General features: G+C 51.9%; 1 protein-coding gene across 2 annotated transcripts in view; it reads right to left on the reverse strand.

The window, feature by feature from the left end:
• SEMA7A (semaphorin 7A (John Milton Hagen blood group)) overlaps positions 1-25,784 on the reverse strand; it is a 74,294-nt gene that overhangs the window by 11,853 nt on the left and 36,657 nt on the right. For both annotated transcript variants that reach the window (XM_043494267.1, XM_038418060.2), the window contains exons 3-10: positions 9,219-9,352; positions 8,269-8,310; positions 7,548-7,643; positions 6,629-6,710; positions 5,208-5,318; positions 3,577-3,716; positions 2,813-2,994; positions 399-507 (exon numbers count right to left, since the gene is read on the reverse strand). In XM_043494267.1, coding sequence (XP_043350202.1) covers positions 399-507; positions 2,813-2,994; positions 3,577-3,716; positions 5,208-5,318; positions 6,629-6,710; positions 7,548-7,643; positions 8,269-8,310; positions 9,219-9,352 — 896 coding nt within the window. The remainder of the gene's footprint in view (positions 1-398; positions 508-2,812; positions 2,995-3,576; positions 3,717-5,207; positions 5,319-6,628; positions 6,711-7,547; positions 7,644-8,268; positions 8,311-9,218; positions 9,353-25,784) is intronic.

Raw genomic sequence — 25,784 nt, forward strand, 5'->3', positions numbered from 1 at the left:
ACTGTCCATCCCCCCACGAGATCCCACCTCCCGCTCACTCCTCTCTGCCCCCTCCTCCTGTTGCTTGCCCTTACGTCAGAAGTGGGAGTGCATAGCCCTCTTACTTTTAAAAGTGGGGGGGCATGGCCCCCTGGCCCTCCCTGTTCCCAGCACCCCGGTACAGCACCTAGCATCATGGGTTCCTGGGCCCGCACTGGTCCCCCAGGCACCATGTGACTAGAACTAATCAGTATCCCGCATTTTTCAGGGGGAGAAGCAGAAGCAGTACAGAGAGATGAGGGGACTTGCCCAAGGTCACTCAGGAGGTTAGAGGAAGAGCTGGGAATACAAGTCAGATCTTCCACCTCCCGGTGCTTTAAGCATCAGACCACCCACCCAAAAGGCCAGCTGTCACTCACCTGTCCAGGACGGATGTGGGGCATGTCCTTAGTGTAGCCTTTGAGTTTCGATGTCCGGAACACAATGTCAATGTCACCGATGGTGTAGACGCAAACAGCAGAGTACCCCCTACAAGCAACGGAACAAACAGAGGATCAGGCTCTGGCTGCCATTCTGCTATTGCTCAAATTCTTAGCCATTGTTTCTCCCAAGCTGGCGGGGGGGGGGGAGAAGAGAAGAGAAGGTTTATTACATAACCATGGATAGGGACATTTCGAACTATATCCCAGACACGTCTCAGCCAATGAGACTGGAGGGATGAAGCAACAGGTCCAAGCCATGTGACAGTGGAATAGTAGCCATATGGGTGAGGACATATTAGCCAGGACACCCGAGTCATTTTGAAATGGATGCCAGCATCCTAAACCCGAAACCGTGACTCACGCAACTCCCACTGAAATTAACAGCAAGGGTGCCAGGGCTGTGCTTAGTAGAGAGATGCTGAAGGCTCTCTCTTCCCCAAGGGAAGATTGTCTATCTTAGGTACTTCTATGGCACTGTTCCTGGAGCCTCACAGTGTTTTATGGATTTATCCTCAACCCCCCTGGGAGGCAGGGCAGTGCTGTTATCCAGTGCTGAAACTGAGGCACAGAGAAACTAAGCAACTTGCCCAAGATCACATGGGAAGTCGGGGGCAAAGCAAGTGAGTCTGTGTCGAGGAGGAGGAGGAAGGTCGGGGCTCCTGCAGGGGGAGAGCTGCAGAGTGAAGCTGCAGGGAAAGGTGGTCTCCTGCAATGGTCCCCCAGGACAGGACATGTCCTCAAGAAGGAGGGGCTGAGCCCAGCTTAAGCCTGGGTGGACAATTGTGTTTGAGGACTCTGTTAATAAGTAAATAAATAAAAACCCAGACCCTTGGAAGGGCTGTAACTGAAAGAGACTGTGGAGTTTGTTGAAGGAGCCCTGGTGAAGGGGAAAAACAGGGCAGGGCACAACAGAGGTGCCCTTAGCCCTGAAGGGGCACTTGGGTGGCAGCTGGCCTCGTTACACAATAGGATCACATTGTGATGTGGCAGCAAATGCCACACCACTGGCATCTTCTCAGCATGCCGCTACCTCAGCGTCCAATGATACTGCTGTCAATACAACAGCATCTCCTGACAGACCAGCAGGCGGGAAAAATAAAGGCTTTAATTACCGTGCATGCTCATAAGAATTGGGAGAGTGGCGCCAATTTCAGAAGATGCAAACGTGAGCATCGCCAGGGAGAGACCTCACAGAGAAACCAGCTTTTTAAGAAGTGTTTGCTCAGCACCTAGCCCAGTGGGATTCTGATCTCTGAGAAGAGCCTGTAGCCACCCCCATAATACTTCAATCAATCTCTCTCTCTCTCTCTCTCTCTCTCTGTTCAGTGTCCTGGGCATTTCTCAGTGGTGTCTCAAATTAGCAGCATTAAGCACCATAATGAGAAACAGCAAGGGGAGAGTGCAAAGCAAGTTTCCCTGAGCAGGGATGGCTGGAGGAAGCGCCATATGGGAGTATGTTGTCCCTGGAGCTAATAGTTTGTCACAGAGCTGACACTTGGCCTCCCCATCTCTGCAACCCTGGAAAGATGGGCCTCTGAAAGTCTTGACTCACACTGGGAGAAAGCAAGAGAAACAGACAGTGAAGACTGGTGGGAAACAGACAGGATGGAAGGGAGCAGCAGACACCCAAGGGCTAGACATCCCACTGAGAGGGCTCACCCCAGGATTACAGAAAAACAAAATAGCCTGTAACATAAATACTACAGAGAGCGAAAGGGAAGACTGTCAAGGTTAAGACTCGGAATGGGCCAAGTTACTTGGGTTAGGTTAAGACATGGAGACCATCCTGGCTTCACCCAGAACCGGCCCTAGTAGGGGAAGCCAGCCCTTTTTATCTGGCTTGCTGGGCCCTGATTGGCCTTTGCCTACTCCCACCCCTTCTAGGCACCAGTGGACCAGCTCTCACTGGTTCTGCCTGCAGCTGATCACGGGAGGCCTCTCTAGGCAGCACCTAGCTGTCCGAACTCGCTGCTCTTCTCTTCTAGCAGGGCACCTGCTGAAGGTGGAGTGCACCAAGGTGTTGGGTTCACCAACAGGGGGCAGTGAATGCCTGGTATACCCCATCACAGGGCCTCAGTCCTGCAAGAGACTGGGGCCTTGATGGGGATGAAGGTGCTCAGCACCTCCCAGGGTTGGGCCCACAAGCTGTCTTCTCTGATGGCGTGAGGAACAAAGCCATGGATGGCAAATAGTAGCAGAGGAGCACTTGCTTTCGGTCTCATGCCTTTCCCTCTCAGCTATGAGGGACTGGGGTGAGTGGATCAGCTATCTACCGGCCAGCTCCTGAGGTGCCTTTGAACACCCCTACCTTTGGCTCCAAGGCTGTGGCCTGTGTGGGCCAAGATACTCACCAGGAGTTGGAGAAGAGTCCATACACTCTGGTTTCCCTCCAGTTCTTGTCTGACGGGACAATGAAGACATCCTGCAGCAAGTTGAAGTTGCTCTTGGTGGCTGGGTTGACGCAGACCAGCGTGGCCTTCAGGAAGGTTGTCCACTTGGAAGCAGAGAGGGAGCTGATGCCCCCTTTGTCACCCTGGGGGATACAGCAGAACCTCAGAGCCCATCCCAGAGGAGGGAGATGCAGGAGGGAATCTCTGGCACACTCCTAGCCCCTTGAATGGCTCTCCATTATCTATCTATCTATCTATCTATCGTACATTACATGGCCCCTCATCACTGCAGCATGTGAGCACTTCACTATCTTTAAGGTGTTTATCCTCACAATACCCCCGTGGGGTAGGGCAGAGCTGGTATCCCCATTGTGCAGAGGGGGGAAACGAAGGCACTGAGAGACTGAGGGACCTGCCCAAGGTCACACAGGAAGTCTGTGGCAGAGCCATGTCCTGATCCCTGGTTTGCACCTTGGACCACTAAACGATCCTTTCAGCTTGCTCACTTCCAGCACTTCACTTCTAGGCAGGTCAGAAATCAGGGGGTGCAAAAAATGACCTACGGCAACTGGGTTCTCTCTCCACCTCCAGCACTGCTTTGTAATGCCCAGAGCAACCTCCTCACCATGCGGCCGCACCAGCTCCCAGAAGCAGGGGAAACTCATGGAGGCAATGCCATTGGCTTTCTAACCTGTCCTGCCTGTCCCACCCTGCCTGCTCTGTACCTTGCACAGCTGGGCCACTCTGGAGACATTTAACGGGGCCTCGGGACTCTTGTCCGGATTGTCTTCTCGGAAGAAATAGTAGATCTTGTCATCATGGCGCTCATCTTGCTTGATGACAGTGGCTTTCACAAACTTCGGGTCTGGAATGGAGGAGGAAGAGCCATGAGAATGGGAAAGACAAGCAGACATGTCCTAAAAATCTCTCCTAATATAAGGGCACCTGTGACAACCATCGCCAGGGATTGAACCAGGAACCTCTAAGACTTAAACAAGTGAACTTCTGCATCTGAAGAGCCATGCTACAAAGCCAGGAACTGAAACCGACTCAGATCCTCTATAGATCAGACACAAAGAGAGACCACCCCGACATACTCAGTGGCTTACCCCTGTTCCTGTTCCAACACCCTGGTTTAAGGCTCTGGATCTTGCCTTTTGCAGCTTCCTTGAAATGTCAAGGCTTTGGAGTCCAGCTCAGTCGAGTTCCCACGCTGGTGAGCATGGAAAGAAACCCGTTTCATGGAGACAACTGAGTGCATGGGGAAATGCCACAGCATGGAAAGGAGGCCCCGCGGGCTTTGCAGTTGTTTGTGTTTAACTGGGGAAGTCCGGTAACGATGCGAGAGCCCTATTAATACACCTCCCTGGCTCCATGAAGTCAGTTGGAGGGGAGCGCTGAAGCTCATTACTTCGTGTCCCCAGGCACAGAACAGCCTGATTACGTGATGCTCTGGGAGCATCTGCTTTGTTTGCTTCTGCTGGCTCAGTGTTTGTGCTTGACCTGCTGCCATTTTTGGCCCTCATCTGTGAGGAAGATAAAATCCCCTCGCCAGGTGGAAACCCCTGACTCTTCCCTCTGCCAATCCACCACGGGGGTGGAGGGAGAGGAACGATGCTTTCCAGATTTGGATTCATTACCAAGCCCCGGCTGGAGCGATAAGAGGAACAGCCTTTGGGCTCCACCAGGTGTCCATTTATGGCCAGATGGATGACTGAAGCGCTCTGCTTGATTGTCACCAACAGGCAGTGTTTGCAGCTGGTGGGCCAATTAAACAGCTGCATTTCCTTCCAGCTTCCAACACAGGATGCTACGTCCGTTTTTCCAGTTCTTTTTACACAGCTACATCTGTTTCCCCCAACCTCACGCTGGAGGAACGGTTCCTCTGCAGCCACTACCCAGAGCATTTTGCACAGCACTGGCACTTAGTCCCCATTATTACCGGGATAACTTCCCCAGTGCAGCTAAAGCAGAGGTCCTGGGAGTTGCTAGCAATGGCTGGGGCCAAATAACAGGTGTAAGTTGTTTAATCACTCCAGGGACACCTTATTGTTCAGTGCTGCAAAGAGCAGGCCAGGAAATGCTTTGATTTCCTCTGCTCCAGCGTGAGACTGCCTTGCCTGCCACACTCCCACCCCCAGCATGCTGCTGCTGCGCTGGAGGACTTGTCCCCAAGCCATGTACTGACCCTGTGCAACCCCAGAGCAGCAGATAGGACTACAGCAGGGGGCAGAGGATGCAGGACAGCTTGTGGAAAGAGAACAAGGTGGAGACACCCTCACATTCCAAGATCATCGTCCTGCTGGGATTAGCCTGGCAGGCAGCACCAGGCCCAGGGGCTCTCTGCCATACTCACTCTGCATCACTGTGTCACTGGTGTAGAGCTCCCCAGTCCCTCGGACCTGGCGGAAGCGGGGTATTTTCCCATTGTGCTGGTGCAAGCTGATGGTGGAATAGATGTCTTTGCCTGCAAGATGGGAAGGATCGTTTGCAGTCGACTGGTTTTTAGTTCTGCCAATACTTGCCTAGGGAGTATTTTTCCCCTCAAGGGATCTAGCACAGGTGAAAGGAGCTGGGTTGATGACCCTGGAGGGCGGAGTCCCCTCAGATCCGCTGAGTGGGCCTGGCCTGTGTCACGGTAGTGCCAGCTCAGCCTGCATCAGTCCTGGTCTAGCAAAGAGCTCATTCTCCAAGGCCCACTCACACCGTGGATTCTGTGCTGGGCCAAGCCCTGCCAGTTGGGGTGGGAGTGGGGGGCTGGCTTTGGATACAGACACTCGTCCCCTGGTGGCCAGAATCAGCAGCGTCACCCCTTAGCTAAGGAAAGAAACAATTCAACAGAGCCATGGAAGCAGCTCTGGTTTCCCAGGGGCAGAAGAAGAGGGGAGGGTTTCAGGGGAGAACGGCATCCACAGCAGCCTTGGACGGGGCATGGGGATGAGCTCCCCACTCCACTGCCTTCTCCCCTGGGCACAGGGCTCAGTGCTGAGGGGTAGTGTTGGGGATAGGGAAAACCAAGGGCCACCAAGATAGGCAGAACGAAATCTGGCACCTGGAAGCCCATCACAAGGGCTGAGCCTCTGTATGCCTGCCTGGGTGAGGAGGAAGGGGCCAGGTCCCCTGCGAGAGGGCAAGAGAACCCACCAGCCTCCCTTCTTTGGGCAAGTGGATGAGGTGTTGGCAATGCCAGACTGCCCAGCAGCTTGGGCACTGGGCAGGAGTGACAGGGGAGGGCTTGCAGGGTTACTGCCCATCACCATGGACTCTGGCCAGCCTTGGCAGGACAGTACCAGGCTCCCTCCTCACACTGCTCCAGAGATAGGCTCTAGCCCAGCCTGGAGGTGGCTCACCCTCTCCTGAGGGGATCCCATCTCCCTCACTGCTGGGCTTCCTCAGCTGCTCTGATGCTAGAATTAACGGGACTGACCCTGCACTGGGGGCCCACGACATCACCCTGTTCCTGGCTGGAGAGCAGTGCCCACTTCATGCTCATTCCACCTTGAGCTTCTCCCCAGCATGGAGATCTAAGGCCTGTCCTCTGACCAGCACTAGGCCGATTTACAGACCAGCGATGGCGTGGCATGGAGACAGCACCTTTCCTCCAAAGCCCCTTCCCAACGAGCATGAGCACGTAAACAAGGCAAAGCCAAAGTCTCTGGGCCAGCCACCCAGCTGGTGGAAATCAGCGTGGCTCTACTGACTTCAGTGTTACACCAGCTGGGGCCCTGGCCCAGCAGTGCTATGGGCTGAAGAACAGACACAAGCATTCGGACTTACCATCAACAAGGACCAGGGAGTTCTGATTAGGCACAAAAGGGGCCAAGCCCTGGGCGGCCTCTCCAACTTTATTCCGATTGGCCTGGGGAGGGCAGAGGGAACAATTAAGCACCATTGTTGGTAGGAGGGGTTCTGGCACCTTGTTGTATTCTCCCAGCAGAGTAACGCAATCAACATCGGCTCCAAGTCCCCTCTAGAGCAAGAGGAGATTACCTGCCCCCCAGCATGTGCTCTGGCTGCAGGGTGTCCCATGCAGAGCTAGACTGGGTTGGTGCACCAGGAAGCTCAGGAAAGGTGTTTCCTCTGAGTTAAGGCTGTGGGGGGAGGGGTCAGGTCAAGTGCTCCAAGAAGAAGTTTGTTTTTTTTTTGTTTGTTTTTTTTCCACCAAATGCATCCGACGAAGTGAGCTGTAGCTCACGAAAGCTTATGCTCTAATAAATTTGTTAGTCTCTAAGGTGCCACAAGTACTCCTTTTCTTTTTAAGAAGAACTCTGGCATCAAAGCTAACCTGGAGGAACATTTACAGACAAGTGCATTGGCTTGGCTGGTGTTTTCCTGCATTCCCCTTTGCTGTTACTCACTAGAGATAAGTGATCCTTCCTGTCCTCTGCCACGGATCAGATTTCCCAGGCGGGAGCAGAGAGTGGGTTCGGTCATGGACTATTAAACTTAGCTTCCACATAGGCTTTCCCCACATAGGCTTCAAAGCACTTTGCAAAGGAAGGGGAGTGTGATCATCATCATCTGCATTTGACAGATGGGGAAACTGAGGTACAGACAGGCAGAACAATTTACTCTGGTCATAGTGCAGGTGAGTGGGGACAAAACCACAGGTCCGATGGAGAAGACACTGGACTAAGCATCAGGTGATCCAGGTTCTAGACCTGCTCACCTGCAGGTAACAAACTCCCTGGCTTACCAAGTTCCAGCAGGTGGGCTTGCAGGCATTTGTCCCACATAACAACAGTCTGTCGTGGTACTTGCTAATGAAAGTCAGGTAGTTCTTCTTCTCCTCCTGGAAAAGGAAAAGGGGTGCATGAGCCACTGTAGACGGTTTAGTGAATCCCAGCTGCTCCAGGCTCAACCTTAGGAGCTATGATAGCACCACTAAGCTGGAGAAGATACCAGGATTTTTCCGGATATTAAAGCCAGGAGAGACTGTTCCCTATTGTGATCATCTAGGCTGTCCTCCTGGCTGGCACAACACAGGCCAGAGAATTTTACTTGGGGAGGGGACAGCAGGATCAGAACACCCTCCAGAGCTCCAGTGTGGGACTCTCAGCCACCCCCACCCGTAGCACAGAACTGACTCAATCTCCTAATTATACATTCCCCATATTAATGGAATTTGGTGACTGCATATCTCCTGTTCGCCCCTGTTCCGCCAGAACTTCCCACCCCACCCCTGACCCTCAATTCTTCTGACCCATGTTCCCCCCGACTTAAGCCTACATCCTCCACCCCTCTAAGTGCCCATCAAGTTTCCTTTTATGCTGGGTGGCTTAGGAGTCCTACCGCTGAACGGAAAAAGTGCGCTAACAAAGCAGAGGTGAGAGTTACAAGGGCTTCTCTGGGCAATCTGGAAAACTCCTGATATTTCTCAGAGAGCTAAATACACCTGGTGAGATCTCCAGACTTACTGGGTTTTGGCAGGCTTCTGTATCATGTTCAGGGAAGTCCTCCTAGAGAAAAGGAATAAGCGTGGGTTAGTTCCTGTCCTTGCTAAACAATTGTCTGGAAGTGAATGACGAATGCTGGCAAAGTTCGGTGAACCCATGCGCCACCCACAGGCTGAACCAACCAGGAAGATGGGGGTGGCTGCATGGCTGGGTCAACACCGATAGTCGGCACTTTCCAGATGGTTCCCATGTGGAAGCCATGGGTTGGGAGCACTTGGGAGGCTGGGCTGGTTCAGGGCCATGTCTGTGAGTTTGGGATAAATGGAGGTGGAAGCAGGGCTGCAGGTAGGCAGAGGGCACAGTTGGGGGAAACTAGTAGTGGGTTCAGGTCAGGATGCTGTCAGAGGGCTGTCAGGAAGGGCTCAGGTCTCTTGCTGGGGGAAGTGAGTAGGCATCAGTGCCTGGGTGGAGGAGGGAGTGGTAAGAGGGACTGGGGTTTTCAGAGAGTTAACCAGACTGTCCATCTGTATGACCGCAAGAGGGGTGGTGTCTGTGCCTTACCCTTCAGGGGTTAATTTGCCTGTGGGGAGTGGAAGGGCATGGAGACAACATCACCCATGCTCCCGCTGCCCAGTCCATGGTATAATTCAGAGTCCAAACCCCACTGGCCTCCATCATCAGTGATGTCACTGGCTAGTCTATGTGACATAGAATCACTAATGCTGAGGTCAAACACTGGCTGGTCAGCTCCCTGGATAGATTGTGCAGGGTAGTTATCCAGAGGGATTAAAGCACGGGGCTGGGTGTTGAGACACTGGCCTTCTCTTCCCAGCTTTGCCCCCGACTCGCTGGAGGAGGCTGGGCAAGTCACTAACCTGCCCTGTGCCTCTGTTTCCCTAGCTGTGCAATGGGGAGAATGCGGCTGAATGAATTGGGAGGCTAAACCATGCATATCTATAAATCCTCCTTACCGTGTGGTTACTGGAGCTCTCAAAGTCGAAGTAATAGAGCTTTCCCTCTGCTCCCACCAAGAGAGAGGAATTCCCCTCCTCATGGTAGAAAGTTGTGAGAGTCTCATGCTTGTCCAGCAGAAAGCGTCTCTCCCCTAGGAAACACAGCAAAGAAGAGACTCAGCAGGAGTGTCCATAAATCCAGCAGGGTCGTTGTCCGATTACCAGCCACACTGCCCCACTGAGGAACAGGAAGTTCACACACTGATCTACGCCTCTCAGCTAGTTCCTCTTGCCACATGGAACACCCAACAGCAGAGACACCCCCCAGATCAAAGAGACCATCACCATGTGCAGCAATCAGTAACACCACACCTGGTGGATGGGCCATCTAGTCTGGTACTTGGTGCCTTTCAGAAGGAGGCCCAAATGCCCGATGCACATCCACTTGTGCTACGCTGCACTGTGGGGTGGAATCGCTTCTTGCCCTCACTCGTCCACCACCACAAGGCTGGAAAGCTCTTTTCAGCTTCCTCATAGCAAGTGAAGCTGCAGGCACTGTGCACATTGGAGCAGCCTCTCACAACTGTCCTGAGCATTTACCAGCCCCAAAACACCTACTCATGTGACATGATGAGACAAGTATCTAGCCCATGAGAAGAAAAATAAATGGTTTCCCCCAAATCAAGGAGAGCCCAGCCAGGTGGGGGCAGAACAGGAGTCCGGAAATTCTAGTCCTGCCTTTCTCTGCCCTGCTGCATTGTACCAGAGCCCCAAAGCACATTGAAACAGAGTCTCTGCTACAGAGGGGAGCTAATGCAGCCATGAGCAGGGGCCCTGAGTGGGGTGTGCAGCATGTAAAGACACTGTACCGTGGAGCAATTCATGTTAGGGGTGGGGCAGGGGTTAATTCAGGTCAGATAAAAGCATTTGAGCAGCTGGGGGCTTAACTCAGCTGTGCCCACTGGGAGCTAGAGGCCTAAGGAGAACCAGCCATGTCTCCACTTTTGCCTAGCGAGGGTGGGCCATGCCCATCTCCTGACACTGATCACGCTGGCGTGGCTCAGCCTCCAGCGCAGAGGGGCCTGAGCCAGACCCCTGCAGTTGGCTGCCCCGACCGTTGAGAGCACTCAGAATCCAGCCCTCCTTCAGATCCACAACGTTTTGCAGCTGGTGTCTAGCACAGGCCAAACCCCCATATCTAGCCACCCCCAGATGTGTGGGGGGGCACAATCCAGATCTGAATGCAGGGGCTCAAATCTCTCTCTACCTACCACACCAACAGCCACCCTCACTACCACCCGCACACTGGTGTCTGCCAGCTGATGCCTCCCACTTCTGGCTCAGCCATAAACAAGAGAGCTAGAGAAGCAAGGCAGAGAGACACAGGAAGGGCAGGGAGGATCCTGATGCCCTTACAGGGTGTGGTGGAAGGGAGGGGTTGGAAATATTTGATGCAGGAGGGCAGCAGATCAGAGTGGTTTGTCTGATCGACTCCAAAGTAGCTGGGTTATTGCTCTTCTTCCCAGACACCGCTAATTGCTAAGTACACTGTGCATCTGACCCTTCTGTGTGCAGAACAGGGAAGAGGATTACACAGCTGCTGAGAAACTGGGAAAGAAACAGATGAGATTACAAGGCTGCAGCCCTCCCAGGCAGACAGGAACAACAGGGCCAGACAGCCAGCATCCAGCCTTGAATCTGCCTGCCAGTGTTGCAGATCAGCCTCCTCCCCATCCTTCTTCCCACAGGGCTAGAGTTGGTTCTTGGCTCTTAATCATACACTGCTCCCCCTACAGCAGCTCACAGCTGAGGACCTCAGAGTGCCAGGTAAACAAATTAACCAAGACTCACAAACCTGGAAACTAGGTCACCCAGTTTTGCAGATAGAGAAACTCAGGCAGATCAAGCAGCGATAGGACCTTCCACGCAGCAAGTCAGTGGAAGAGGTAGGAAGAGCCCCCAATGTCCTTACTTACAGGCTGCATGCTCTAACCACTAGCCCACACTGTTCCATTTTGCTGCACTCCCATGGCTCTTCCCAACCCAAGATCTAGTAGGTCAGAGGCAGCATGAGCTAGGTCAGACCTTACACTGCTGAGTTCTATTGCTGACGCCATCAGTGGCCAGGCATGTGCTGTCCAGCATTGCCGAGCCAACACCACCTCTGAAAAAATCAGACTGTTGTTCCTTGGCCTGAGGGGAGCCCCTCCTGCTCCCTGTGCCTCATGTGGGTAATAAAACTCACTAGAGGGGAGGTGGTCTGGGGAATGGCGTTTACAAAGTGCAGTGAATTTATCAAGCCCAGTCCCAGTGGTGAGGATGATTGCTATTTATTCTTCGCTTACGCAGCAGTGCACCAAGGGTCATTAGTGCAACAGCTGAGCTGTGGCGAAGATCCCTTCCCTGGAGAGGCTGTAGTGCAACTGCGTTGGTTACAGGACGGGGAATCCTCATTGCCAAGTCGACCTGTTATGATCACCCACCCTGGGATTCATTATTTTCTGCTCCAGCTGGCTGAGCTTAGAGGGAAGCTCTGGGCTTCTTCCTCTCCTGTTGATTCTCATGTCACAGCTGAGTTCTCTAGCAGAGTTCTCCTCCCACATCTCCCTTTGGTGCCTGACTCTGCAGGCCTGGAGCCACAACCGGAGCAGAGAGACCTGCGAAATCAGCCTCCAAGTGGGGGTGATGTCCCTGGGTAGTGCAGCTGCATCTGTGCCCCCTAGGGAGTATCTATAATATAGTGTAAAACAGGGGCATGCGCTAGTCGGATCCCTCTACCGTAGCCACATCACTTGGATCACAAACTGCAGGCTGGCCGCCCAGACTTAGCGGGGAGCTAAACGGCAGCCTTGATGAAGAACGTAAAGCCCCGGGCCATCATCAGAAGTGGTATTCCCCGCTGGCACACCAACGAGTGCCATGCACGACTTGTGCCCGCCTCCCCCGATTTTCAGCTGGTTGCTACAGGCCAGAGCCTTCCTCAGCTGGCCTGGTACACTCTCCTGCTTGCTAGTGAGACATCTCCCTGCTCTCCGCTCTTCTTCTCCTTCCTCTATTGCAGTGTAGCTGCTCCTTTCTGCTGTAAGCTTCCTCCCAGCGGTGCCCTGCCATTAGCAGCGGACATGAGGATCCTAGTTTTTCCCTAGACTGGGGGCAGGGGATGTATCACCATCTTCTCTATTAAGAGCCAGGCACACTTAAGTTGCAGTGTCCAAACTATTCAGAGATCTATCATTGCACTGACTGTCTCTTACCCTGGCCATCTCGCTGCCCTGGTCTACACTTGGGCCTGCATCTCTTTACCTAGGTTGGGGGCTAGAATCCCAGCCTAGACAAAGCCCAATGTGTGCGGCCGCGTGGGAAGTCTGCACTGGTGCTGCCTGTGCTTTGCCCAACAGAGGGTCTGCCGACACTGCAAGAGCTGTGCATGGGCAAGCCCGCCTCGCTCAGTGAAGACAGCTGAGAGAGGGCAACACCAGTCTGGCGGAGACCCTGGGTACGTACTCCGATAGCTAGCCCACACTGAGCTGTCTTCACCGCTAGCATTACCCACGTTAGCTGGACTCAAGCTGGCTCGAGAGGGTAGCCCAGACCCAGACGTTGCTGCGGAGACAGACTAGCTGTTGGGTCTTTTACGCCAGCGGGAGGTTCACTTTCAGCCCAAGCGAGCCCATTCTTTCCTGCTGAGAAGGATCAATCATCGGTGGGCATTGAGCCTCAAGTACAGCAGGAGGGGGCGGGGGAGAGAGTCTGCATCCCACATGAGCCGAGGGGAAAAAGGCCCCTGAGCAAGGAAATAAATCTCTGGCACGTGCCTCTTGATTGACAGAGTCAATGTGCAGGGTGGGCAAAGGGCAGGCTGCACACGACTGAGCTTCCTGCCAGGCGCCTTCAGCCACGGGCACAGGCTGCCTGCCTGTCTGGCACAGCTTGTCAGTGCCAGACCCCAGCAGTGCGAGCTTCACCACATCACTGCCCATTTGACTGTAAACCCGGCCCCATTGTAAACCCCATACTGGATCCCACACAACACCTACTGAGGCAGCGTTGTACCTTCAGGTCACTACATGCTGTGCCATGATGCTGTGACATGACATGGCCAGGTTACCCCTCCTCCCTTCAAACAGAGGGCTCACCTCACCTCACCCTGCAGGTTAAGCTTGCAGGAGGCAGGACAGAACCATGAGAATGGGTGCTTGTATACCCACAGCGGCCTGTATCGCCATACCCCAACCCCCTCATTCTGCATCTTCACCAGAGAGGTTACATTCCTTCTGCTCAGCGATTTGTACCTCCCCGTCAGCCTCTAGCGCAACTCTCTGTGGCTGTGCTCATCACCGCTTACTGTCAGCGAATTTGGTCAACTGCAAGTCACTTCCAGGAAGCTCACTGCCCACCACATCCAGATGGAAAATGCAGCAAACCTCAAGCATGTGGTATTGTGCAAGTCAGTTACAATCACAAAAGGATTCTGGAAAAGAGGTCAGGGCAGCCCTGGTATAGTGCTAGAAAGTACCATCCCTTCACGGCTTGGGAGAGAACAATACATGGGGTTGCCTGCACACAATGCTCATACAAATGCAGCCTGCTTGCTGACATGACCTGATTGGGTCTCCTCCAGAATCTGTCCTCTGCAATCCCACAATGCTCCTTGCCAGAGCACTGTCTGTTTCGTGTCCTGGGTGGCTTGCAGGCCAAGTTGTTCCTTGGTTGATCCCTTTCTTGCAGATCCAATAACTTGGGCATGTTCAAAGTGTTGGATCCATGTCTACTGCTGAATCTTCACCAGACTGAAGACAGATAGAGACACTGAAGCATAGGGAGGTGAAGTGACTTGCCCAAGGTCACCCAGTGACTCAGTGGCGGAGCCTGGATTAGAACCCAGAAGTCCTGACTCCTGGCCAATGCTGGGCAAATACTGCACAAAAGTGTGTCCATGTCTTTCTTAAAGTGTGGAGCCCATAATAGCGACCTCAACTGGCTATATCAAGGCAATTACTACAGGTGCCTTGGCTCCCCTAGGGTTTTACATCACAATAGCTATGGCAATGTAAAATCCACACCCCTTTTTGCAGGGAAGACATAGACTAGGTGCCTGGATAAATAAAGAGGAACCCACTGATCTTATGCTACCAGCATACTCTAGTTCTTACTTGGGGGTCCAGTGACCTTTTTCCCTCTTGTGTAACATTCATCTTCGTCCTACGTTCAACAGCTTACCTAGGGAAATACATGCTGCCTTAAGACTTCCACTTCCCTTATGCAGCACAAGGCTGCTCACTTCATTCCTGCGGATTTCAGTTTGGCTTTTTGCAGTGTGGGTGTTTCGGGAGACTGGGTTTAGTTGAGCTCAGCCATGCTCCAGGGCTCTGCTCAGACCCAAGCTTACACAGAAGCTAATGACTTGTTTCTCTTTGAGCAGCTACAACAAAAACAATCATTTTGCTGGCGCCAGAGGAGTAGTTGTTTTTCTTTCTGTCAGATGCTTCAAAAGGAAGGGTTGGATGGTGGAACTCAAAATACACAGGCTTGCCAAATGCCCTAAGTGCTTGACTTGCTGCTTTGTTTGGACTCATCTGCTAACCAGGGTTGAACCTGTCTGGTGCTTGGATGGGAGAACTCCAAGAAGAGCCCAGGTCCCGGTACTCTTCTCTCTGAATTGGCACTACCCCCAGTGCTCCCAGGAGTGCGGTGCTGGAAGTGCTGCCCTTTGACGGATTCCCTGTGTGACCTTGGGCATTGATTTCAATGGAAGTCAGGAGCCTCAATACATTTAAGGATTTGGGTGTGCCTCAGTTTCCCCCTCTGCACAATGGGGCTAGTCGTTCTGCCCTGCCACACAGGGGTATTGTGAGGATAAATATATTAAAGACTGTGAGGTGATCACATGCCACAGTAATGGGGGCCATATAAATAGACTAGATTTAAAACCCAAGGCTTGCCCACTGCTGGGGATTTAAAGATTTCATGGCACTTTGATGCAAAAAAAAGGGGTGCTACCCCCAATATCCTGGCCAAATTCCAACTTGATAAGCTTCATTCTGTATTCCTGTTGGGATTCCATTTTAACTCTAGCTGCGAGAATTTACTGGGATGCTACGGCTACCATGATCTACTCCCAGAGGTGGGTTTCAGAGTGGCAGCCGTGTTAGTCTGTATCCGCAAAAAGAAAAGGAGTACTTGTGGTACCTTACAGACTAACAAATTTATTTGAGCATAAGCTTTTGTGAGCTACAGCTCACTTCATTGGATGCATGCCAGAGGTGGCTGCATGTCAGAGGTAGGTGAGTTGATCCCCACTCATGCAGTCTGTAAACGCCCTGGGATCCTTCTGGGTGTTCTTCGATTAAGAGACCGAAACCCTCTCCAAGCCATGCTCTGCTTTTCCATGCACAGCCCCAGACTGGCATTTTCAGTGTCTGGTAGGAGAATCACTCCATGTGCATTCTTGATCTCCATTTTAGTGGAGGGGGAAAAAAAATTGCAGTTCCCAGGAGAAGACTGACCCCTCAAATGAGACAATGCCATGATGAAGGAGGCTCCCCACCCACCCTCCAAATTCCCCATCGACTTGCTCTGAGCTTTTCCATGACATTTTATCTGGGTCACACAAAAGCCCCAGCCAGCTGAAGAATCAATGGAGCAACTGTCATTTCAGATGCTAACCCAAGTGGGAGAATGCATACAAGAAAGGAGAGCTTTGTGCTTTGCAGGGAAAGCAGCCAGATCAATTACTGGCAGATACCAGGACCTGAGCACAGCAGAAGAATACGGGGCAGAGAGAGAGAGAGAGAGAGAGAGATAACAATATGTCCCATAGGAAAGTCGGGCAGATGGGGGTAATGGAGAAGCAGATAAGGTAAAAGAAGGTGCTCTCATAGGAAAATGCCTCCCGTAATTAACTAAACAAGAAGCGACCCACCCAAAGAGCAAATGCTACTTCTCCAAACTACTAAGGGAGCTTGCAAACATGGTCAGTTGCACAGCAAGGGAACCAAGAAACAAACTAGCTTCCATCGACCTGGGGCTGTTCATGTTATTTAGCTAAGCTAAAGGGCACCACAAATGATCTTCAGTCTCAGTCAGCTGTCCTTGTACACCCCATAGTAGGAATAAGCATGTTTGTTCTTTTACTTTTGGGGAAGTGAGGAGGTGAATGGCCTCCTGGTACAAATGGCCCAAGCTCAGTGGGGAGTTGCCTTGATCTGCTTCTTCCAGGCACTGCAGTGCCTGGCACGCAGGAATGTAGGACTGGTCCATCCAGTCTGGTATCCTGCCTCCAGCACTGACCAGAACCTGCTCCTTCACAGGAAGATAAGCCCCTCTTGCACCATGCCCCCATACTGCACCCGGCCAATTGTTCAATGCTCCAGCCAGATTTGGGGGTGGAGAGGGAGATTTCTTTCTGGACTCCCCACCCCCCGCCTCCTCAAATGTAACCAGTTTATGCTCCGAAGCCAGAGCCAGTGTGATCTAGTGCAGTGGTTCTCGAAGCCGGTCCGCCAATTCTTCAGGGAAAGCCCCTGATGGGACGGGACGGCTTGTTTACCTGCAGTGTCCGCAGGGTCAGCCAATCGTGGCTCCCACTGGCCGCGGTTCATCGCTCCAGGCCAATGGGGGCTGCAAGAAGCACATCCCTCGGCCTGCGCCGCTTCCCACAGCCCCTATTGGCCCGGAGCGGCGAACCGCGGCCAGTGGGAGCCATGATTGGTCAAACCTGCAGACGTAGCAGGTAAACAAACCAGTCTGGCCCGCCAGGGGCTTTCCCTGACCAAGCGGCGGACAGACTTTGAGAACCGCTGTTCTAATGGATTAGTCTGCTGGTCTCATGAGCGTAAGGAGTTCAGAGTAATCAAGTTCTACTGCTGGCTCACCGGTGGTTAGAGTAAATCACTCCTCACTTCTGTACATCAGGGCTGTAAAAGAGGGATATTAGCTACCTGCCCTCTGGATTTCAGGAGGATATAATGGCTAATGTGTGTAGAGGGTGTCAATGCTTCTAAATGCGAAGGCTTTAGTATTAGTGTCCGGCTACAAATATCAACAGACATTAGTACAAGTATTAGTGAGTCATTAATTCATTAGTGCTTTAAGAGCCTCGGCTGGAAGTTCTTATTATGGCTCGGATATGGTCGGTTAGCAGGACTCCCCAGTACTCTATTTCTGTTCTTCTCTTTTTAAAAATAAAAAAGAATCATCAACATCCTGGAAACCCCTTCAAAAGGGGAGAAATGCAGAGGGGCCCATTCAGGGAAATAGACTTCAGTAGGGGGAATCCCTTCTCATTTCCATGTAAAAACCACACAACCCCCTGAAAACTAAAAGAGGTCAGCTGCTCTATTTATGGTACTAATCCAACTCCCATCGCAGTAGTATTGGATACATCACAATACAGGCTGTGCTATTATCCCCATTGCATTGATGGAGAATTGAGCAGAGTGAGACTCAAGAATGGGCCCAGGGTCACACAGCAAGGGTGTTGCACTAATCACAGATGCATCCTTCCTCCCCAGCATGCACATTGGTCTATGAACAATGACAGCAGGGTATTTGCTCTGGCACGAGGCCGTGTTCTGCTTGCGTTACACTGCAGACAAGTTACCAAGGGAGAGGTCAACTCACTTCTGTCATCAGTGGTGTAGCTACTGGCAGGCAGGGTGAGCTAGGGCAGCAAGTGAGGAGCAGCCGCCCGTGATCAAAGGAGAAGGGAGACACATGATGTTTTCATGTGCTAAGTCACAGGTTTCCCGGCAGTTTCCTGATGAGTGGGAGCCTGTGCCAAGGACTGATCAGACATGGCTCGCTGTTCAAAGCGGCTCACTTAGTCACTGGCCAGGGGACCTAGAGATCTCTGCTCAGCTGGACTTGGTCCTACTGCTGTATCCACCCAATTGTGCACTAAGTTCCAATCAGACCCAACTGACAGCACAAGCCGCACTGAGGACGTGATCTAAAGGCAATGAGCCTGCACAGGTGGCACGGATGGCAGGTATAATCTGGCCTGTGGATTCCATATTGCCCAGCTTGGCTCTCAGATTCCAGGAGTCTGTAGAGCTGGCAGGTAAAAAGTCACCTCTTTACTTGTGATCTGGTCTGATGTGATCAGGGGTCACTGAGAGGCAACAGGGACAACCCCTCCCCCCTTCCTCTCCAATGCTGTTCTTACAGAGAGTCACTGGTTGGTGTAAACCCGACCTTTCTGTGGAGCTGGCCTGGTGACAACAGAATGGATTCACCCCTCCCCAGAGACCAGAACAGGCCATGATCTGGTTGTTGGGGGGCGGAGAGGGAAGTCTCCCAACACAGGTACTGGGTCTCAAGGCCCAAGAAGAGGGGATGTGGCAGGGGGAACTGGGAATGGGAGGGGGCAGGCTGGTGTCACAGCCTAGTGGCAGCTGGGGATGGGCTGCAGTAATTTTGGCCCTTGGAACAGACCAGGAAAGGGAGGGGTCAGGATGGCTTAAAGTCACCATGGTCCCACCCTGCTGGGCCGGGCCTGTGTGCACAGTGATGCAGCACACCATTGGCCCTCCCACATTTCCTTGTAGCCCAGGGCAGCAGGAAGGGTTAATGTCAGACTTTAAGGGACCATCATGATCATCTAGTCTGAGTTCCTGAATATCGCAGCCACAGACTTTCACACCCCCACTCCTGTAATAGACCCCTAACCTCTGGCTGAGTGACTGAATGCCTTAAATCATGATTTAAAGACTTCACGTTAGAGAATCCACCATTGACACAAGTTTAAACCTGCAAGTGGCCCATGCCCCATGCTGCAGAGGAAAGTGAAAAACCCCCGTGATCTCTGGTGAAAAATTCCTTCCAGACCCCAAATATTGCGATCAGTTAGACTCTCATGAGACTAGACTCTCACAATGACTTAGCACCCAGGCCGGGTTGAGCAAACTGGTTTTTCTAGTCGCTGGCTTCTTCACTTCAGAAAGCACCCAAGGCTGGTCTGTCTCATGGCTCCTCCCCAGTCCCGTCACTTCTGTGGGGGAAGGCCACTGGGACCCGTCTTCCTTCTGATTCTCTTCTCAGCATCTCGGGCCTTCCCACGCTCCCCCAACCTCTGGTAGAAATGGGCCATGGAGCTGGTTTGAAGTCCAAAGGGTCCCAGAGGGATTTCGGTTGGCTTCCATCTCTCTGGTCAGGGACTGACCTGGGGTCCTCTTAAGCTAAAGAGCCAAACTCTCAGTGGGCTGGACACGGGAGACCTGTCATGCTCTGGCCTGTGGCTGCACCTCCCTGCCAGCACCAGTTCATACGCCTGGTGAGAGCCAGTAACCCTTCACCCTGGGGTGCTACACAGCCACAAGGCCAAGCAGAGGCAGGGAGAAGGCACCGGAACCACTGCAGCTATGGGTTTGTTTGCCCTGGGGTCTGGGAGTTCCTTGCCTTCAACCTTGTGAAAAAGTGCTGTAAATGGAATAAGGCTGAGGAGAGTGTGTGGAGTTCTTGGTCCTCGAGTGGACATTGCAGGGGGAACCTAAGCAAGGAAGGGACCTCTGGATAGGAGCATCCTCTAGTTCTCTGCTAAAGGGCATCATAATTATCCCCATTTTACATACGGAGAAGCTGAGGAACAGAGGGCTCTATTCCTTGGGCAAGTCGCTTCTCTCCTCTGTTCCTCAGCGTCCCCGCCCATCACATCCTAGTGCTCCATCCATTAGACTGCACTGTCTCTGCCCTTCCATACGGGGAGCCTGCTGTCTTTGCTCACAGTGTCACGGCTCTGCCCAGGCTACAAAAGAGGTGGGATTTGTCAACACCCCATGTGCAGAGGCTGTAGGCACTGAACTAAGGGGTTCATTTGCTCTCCCTTCCCATTGAACAAGGAGGGATTGCGGTCTCCCACATCACCCGCTGCTGCCTGGGTGGTGATGCTGGTATGTCAAGGCCATTGTTCATCAGGACCTCTTTGTCCTGCACTGTGTGTCATTACTCCAGCTAAGGGCAGCACCATGATGGTGCTTGTATCATTTCAAGGCTATGCTCCCTGCTGAATGATAAACTGTAACACTCAGAAAGACAAAAAGAAAAGGAGTACTTGTGGCACCTTAGAGACTAACAAATTTATTAGAGCATAAGCTTTCGTGAGCTACAGCTCACTTCATTGGATGCATTTGGTGGAAAAAACAGAGGGGAGATTGATATACACACACAGAGAACATGAAACAATGGGTTCAGAAAGACAGTGTATGCCAGGTAGGATGTGCAGAGAAGATAGACTCTAATGGCCAACATTTCACACAGCAAGATCCTGCTCTGCCTGAGACTGGAAAGAGGAGAGAAAGAGCTCAGCTGGAAAGGAGAAATAGCTGCTCTCTGACACTTCCATAGGGGGCTGTACAAAAATCCCAATGATTATTACTCAATAGTGCCCAGAGGTAGTAGGTGCTGCCGGCCTTGATCGGGCTATTGAGGGCAGACCCCAGGGTCTGTAGGAAACCCTGCTGAAATCAAAAAGTTCTTCATGGATGTGCCTGTGTGGATGTGGATTGCAGGATCAGGGCCCTAGAGCAGGGGTGGGCAAACTTTTTGGCCCGAGGGCCACATCCGGTTGGGGAAATTGCTTGCAGGGCCGGGGGTTGGGGTGTGGGGGCGGAGTGCAGGGTGTGGGGGGGGGACGGTGTGCAGAAAGGGGCTCAGGGCAAGGGGTTGGGGCAGAGAAGGGGCGCAGGGTGCGGCAGGGGGCTCAGGGCAGGTAGCTGGGGGGCAGGGTGCAGAAGGGGTTCAGGCTCCGGCCCAGCACTGCTTACCTAGAGCGGCTCCGGGATGGCAGCAGCGCACACCGGGGCCAGGGTAGGCTCCCTGCCTGCCTGCCCTGGCCCCGCGTCACTCCAGGAAGTGGCCACACTACGTCCCTGCAGTCCCTGGGGGTGGGGGGCAAGAGGGCTCCGCATTTCCCTCCCATGTGGGTACCTCCCCGAAGCTCCTATTGGCCACGGAACCCCGTTCCTGGCCAATGGCAGCTTTGAGGGAGGTACCCTCAGGCAAGAGCAGCGTGCGGAGCTCTCTGCCCCCCCACCCCAGGGGCTGCAGGGACATGGTGTGGCTGCTTCCTGGAGTGGAGCCCGCAGCGGTGGCAATCCCACGGGCCGGATCCAAAGCCCCGAGGGGCTGGAGTTTGCCTAGAGGGAGACACAGTACCTGCCCTCCAAAGCTTATCTAAGACAAACAGGATACGTAGGGAGAGGAAGACAGTCAAGTACTGACATCTGGGGATGGGGTTGTTTTATGACGACATAAATCCTGACTTTCCGCAAGTATTCTTTATCTGCCTGACCCTATTGCCCTTCAGGCTAGCCATGTAGAAGGGCTGATTTCTTGCGTGTGCTGCTAATGATCAGATGAGCTCTTAAACATCTAGCCCTACATCAGCGAGACTGTACGTCCACAAAACCCACTGGTTCTTTATCGCCCCAGGACATAAGGGAGGCAAATGTCTGAATCCTGCCAAGCTAAGGACTAGGCACAGAGGAGAACAATGAGGAAAAAAGAAAAAAAAAATCACATGCAGTTAGACAAGCCAGGATAACATAAGAACAGCCATACGGGGTCAGACTAATGGTCCAACTAGCCCAGTATCTGGTCTTCAGACAGTGGCCAATGCCAGGTGCTTCAGAAGGAATGAACAGAACAGGTAACATCAAGTGAGCCATCCCACGCCATCCACTCCCAGCTTCTGGCAGTCAGAGGTTTAGGGACACTCAGAGCATGGGGTTGCATCCCTGTCCATCCTGGCTAATAGCCATTGATGGACCTGTTCTCCATGAACTTCTTTATGGAACCCTGTTATAGTTTTGGCCTTCCCAAAATCCCCTAGCAATGAGTTCCACAGGCTGACTGCGTTTTGTGTGACGAAATACTTCCTTTTGTTTGTTTTAAACTTGCTGCCTATTAAATTCATTCGGTGACCCCTAGTTCTTGTGTTATGCGAAGGAATAAATGAATAAGGAAATGTTACTTTCTGCACACCAGTCAACATTTTATAGACCTCTATCATATCCCCACTTAATAGTCTCTTTCCAAGCTGAAAAGTCCCAGTCTTTCTAAGCTCTCCCCGTATGGAAGCGGTTCCATACCCCTTGTCATTCAGGTATAAAAAGCAATCAGCCTTCAAGCTTCTGCTTCAGGATGCTAGCTAAGGAGTGAGGACTCTTCCATCAAAAGCATGTTGTTGCAAAATTCTCCCTAGTGGGGATTGATATATGCCATCCTCTGAAACTGGCTAGTGGGCTAGATGGACCATCAGTCATGGCAAATCTCATGCCCCTCCTGTGTAATCCTAGAGCTGAGCAGAGAGGCAATTTCATTTTGGGGAGGATTTCAGTATTTTGAAATCTGGTTTATTCCGATTCTATATTACAACCAAACATTTTGAAACCCTCCGCAAAAGGGAAGGAGCTGCGCAACCTGCAAGTCCTCAGCCCTTGGCAATCTGCTGGATGGGCTGCCCCGAAGCCATGGGCCCTGGAAGACTGGGGAGCCTGGGAACTTCTGGAAACCTGCCTGGTAGGCGGCGAGCATGCTGGGGTTCTGTCAGACCTGTATCAAAATCAGACCATCACTGTGGAATGGGTGTAATTTGCCAAATCAGAACAAAAAAAGTTTCAGTGGGATTTTTGCAACCAGCTCTGTAGAATTGTTCTGATTGGAGAGAATTAGGTTTAGAATTAAGCCATATACAGAGCAGCACCATTTATAAGAACACAGGAAATGACTCACCAGGATAAGCCAATGGGCCCTGAACTCTGGTACCCTGTCAGATAGGGGCTAATTCTGGATATTTCAGAATATACAACAATGACCCAGTGCCCTAATGATGCTCTTAATTGTGACAGACTATACTATCCTTCCTGACTCCAGCTGGGAAATCAGCTTAGAAGCATGAGCATCAATAACCCTGGTAATACTTGATCTTCCATGCTCAAGGGATGCACAGCAACACATCTCCATGGGGTGCAGTGAGTATATTGCAAAGACATCAGCCATTACTGGCCTGATATTCAAAGCTGCCGAGCAAACCTGAGTGGGGGTTGCGAGTATCTGTCCCCTTTGATAATCATGCCACATGCACTCTGCTTGTTTTTAATTAGTCCATATTTCTATTCCAGTAGTTCCCAAAGGCCCCCCAGTCAAGATCAGGGTCCTGTTATGCTAGAGGCTGGATAGTAGAATTCACGTACAGCCCTGGATCTGCACGAATCAGTTTCAATGGAAGAGGAGACCAATGGCCTGGGATGCCAGTTTAAGTAATATAGCCTCAGCTCTGATAGAAAAGGCACCAGGACCTTTAGCTTCCATCTAGACAGCCATCGCCAGAGGCAGGGAGATGAAACCTCATGGCAGTTTCACCATGGTGTGACCCACCTAGCATCATGAGGTGGGTGCACTGGGTGCCACTTTTAGTCCTATTGCTGGACATCAGGCCCTGCAGGGAGAGCACTCCCACCCGAGCCTCAATCCCTTTCTGCTCTGCTCCCTCACAAGCACATTTACTGCATCCTGTAGCTCCTGGTTTTATTCTTTCCTGGACTCAATGAAAGAGAGGGCAGGAAGGAAGGAAACACTTCAGGACAAATCAGAGGCACTTCACACCTTGGCTTCACGCTTCTGGATAAGAATCCTGAGGAAAGGGCTGTCCTGGGGCTTGAAAGCCCACATAAACCGGAGGGTGAATCTATGGCAGGCTTCTGAGCTCTGACAACTCATCTAGTGCTGGGGAATTTTTAAAAAGAAAAGAAAAATCCTAGGAACTATTTTTAAAATAATAATAAAAGTAAACCCAAGGAAAAGAGACAGATCACGACAGAGCAGGGATTTGGGAATTCTGTGGGTGTCCCCACTGTGGCAGGAACCCTCATAAGTTTCCAACAACACAGATGGATCAGAGCCTTACATCTCTTCTGTGGTGCCAGGTCACATACGGCTAAGCCCCTGCACCGGGAATGAGGTCAGAGGTACCAAGTACATTCTGCATTCCATGGTTTAAGCCAACATTTTAGTAAGACTATTACTGATCTATAAACAGAGTGGAGCCATGGAGAGGGCTGTCCCATCCGGACTCAACCCACTTCAACTGGAAGGGCTCAGTACAGCCGAGGTATGGGCCGGGGGAAAGCAGCCTCAGGATTCTGACCAGCACCAACACAGTGCTTTGCCAGCACAGCCCATTTGTGGACCTATCCCTTGAACTTTAACAGGAAACTAAGTCTAAAGCCGTTTTAGACATTCTCAAATCTCAAATAAGGAAAAATAGCGGTTCAGCTGGTGCCTGTCGATGTCATGCGGAGCAGGTTCTTTCCTGCTGCCGTTTCCCTATTTTCCCCCCTACAAAGTAAATCTGAGAGATCGTTACAATTTACAGATGCACACCCCACTCATTGGAAATTTACAAGGGTTCCTGCCACAGTGGGGACCCCCACAGAAATCCCAAATCCCCGCTCGGTCGTAATCTGTCTCATTTTAAAAATAATTTTAAAAATTTTTTGAGGAAATAATTCCTAGGGTTATTTTTTTTAAAATTTCCCAACTCTAGAGTTGTCAGAGTTCAGAAGCCCATCGTAGGTTGGTCCTCCATCCCCTTCAGTTTATGAGGGCTTTAGAGCTGCAGGACAGTACTTTCCGGGAATTCTTATCCAGAAGCATGAAGCCAAGGTGTGAAGTCCTGGGACACCCCAGTCTTGCCAGTGAGAGTGGATGCAGATCTTCCCCTCCACAGCCATCTCATCTGGAAATTCAGTTCTTCATTGCTTTTGCTCTTTACTTCCATAGTTACCTGAGTACTTCCTAATCTGTAATGTATTGTCACAAACACCCCTGGGACCGGGAGGCTGGGCTCGGCTATTATCCCCACTGTACAGATAGGGAAACAGTCACGGATCGGCTCAGTGACTCGCTGAAGGTCACACAGGGTGGCTGTGGCAGAACAGGGAGTTGAACACAGGCAAATGCTCCCTCTCCTTGGCACCTCTCTGCTGTTCTGATTTCTCTCTAACTGAATTGGAGCAAATTAAGGCTGGGGTTTGCAAAGGATCAGGGAGGAGCCCAGCCCTCTAGCAAATGGCAATGGAACTGGAACGCCGAACTCCCAGAGCTTACATCAGTATAGCCCCAGAGGACACCTGCCACCAGAAGATCTCAAAGCATCTTCCAGCAATGAGTAAGAATTCTTAACCCTTCTTTTCCAGATGGGAAAACGGAGGCACAAGGTGGTGAAGGCGACTTGTCCAAGGTCCATCACTGATTCAGTGCCAGAGCTGAGACCAGACCCCAGCTGGCCTGAATCCCAGCTACGTGCTCCGAGCACCAGGTCAAACTGACTCTCTGCTGTGGCCAATCATGTGGGGACTATAGATCAGTAAAGTCCCAAACACAAAATGACCAATTATCAAATGCTGGGCATGGCTGTCACCTTGTCTCTCATTTATTGCTGAAGGGGGTTAGTAGATAGTCGAGCAGAAGTTCTGGACCTCCGAGACTCAGCATGTGTCCAGTAGTTGCTCGTTGAATAAGAAAAAAGGCCGGGGTCAATAAGGTAGGAGGGACGGGACATCTCTCCCAGTCTCTCAGACACAC

Source organism: Dermochelys coriacea, chromosome 10 (assembly GCF_009764565.3).
Source record: "Dermochelys coriacea isolate rDerCor1 chromosome 10, rDerCor1.pri.v4, whole genome shotgun sequence".
In the NCBI taxonomy this organism is placed as follows: domain Eukaryota; kingdom Metazoa; phylum Chordata; order Testudines; family Dermochelyidae; genus Dermochelys; species Dermochelys coriacea.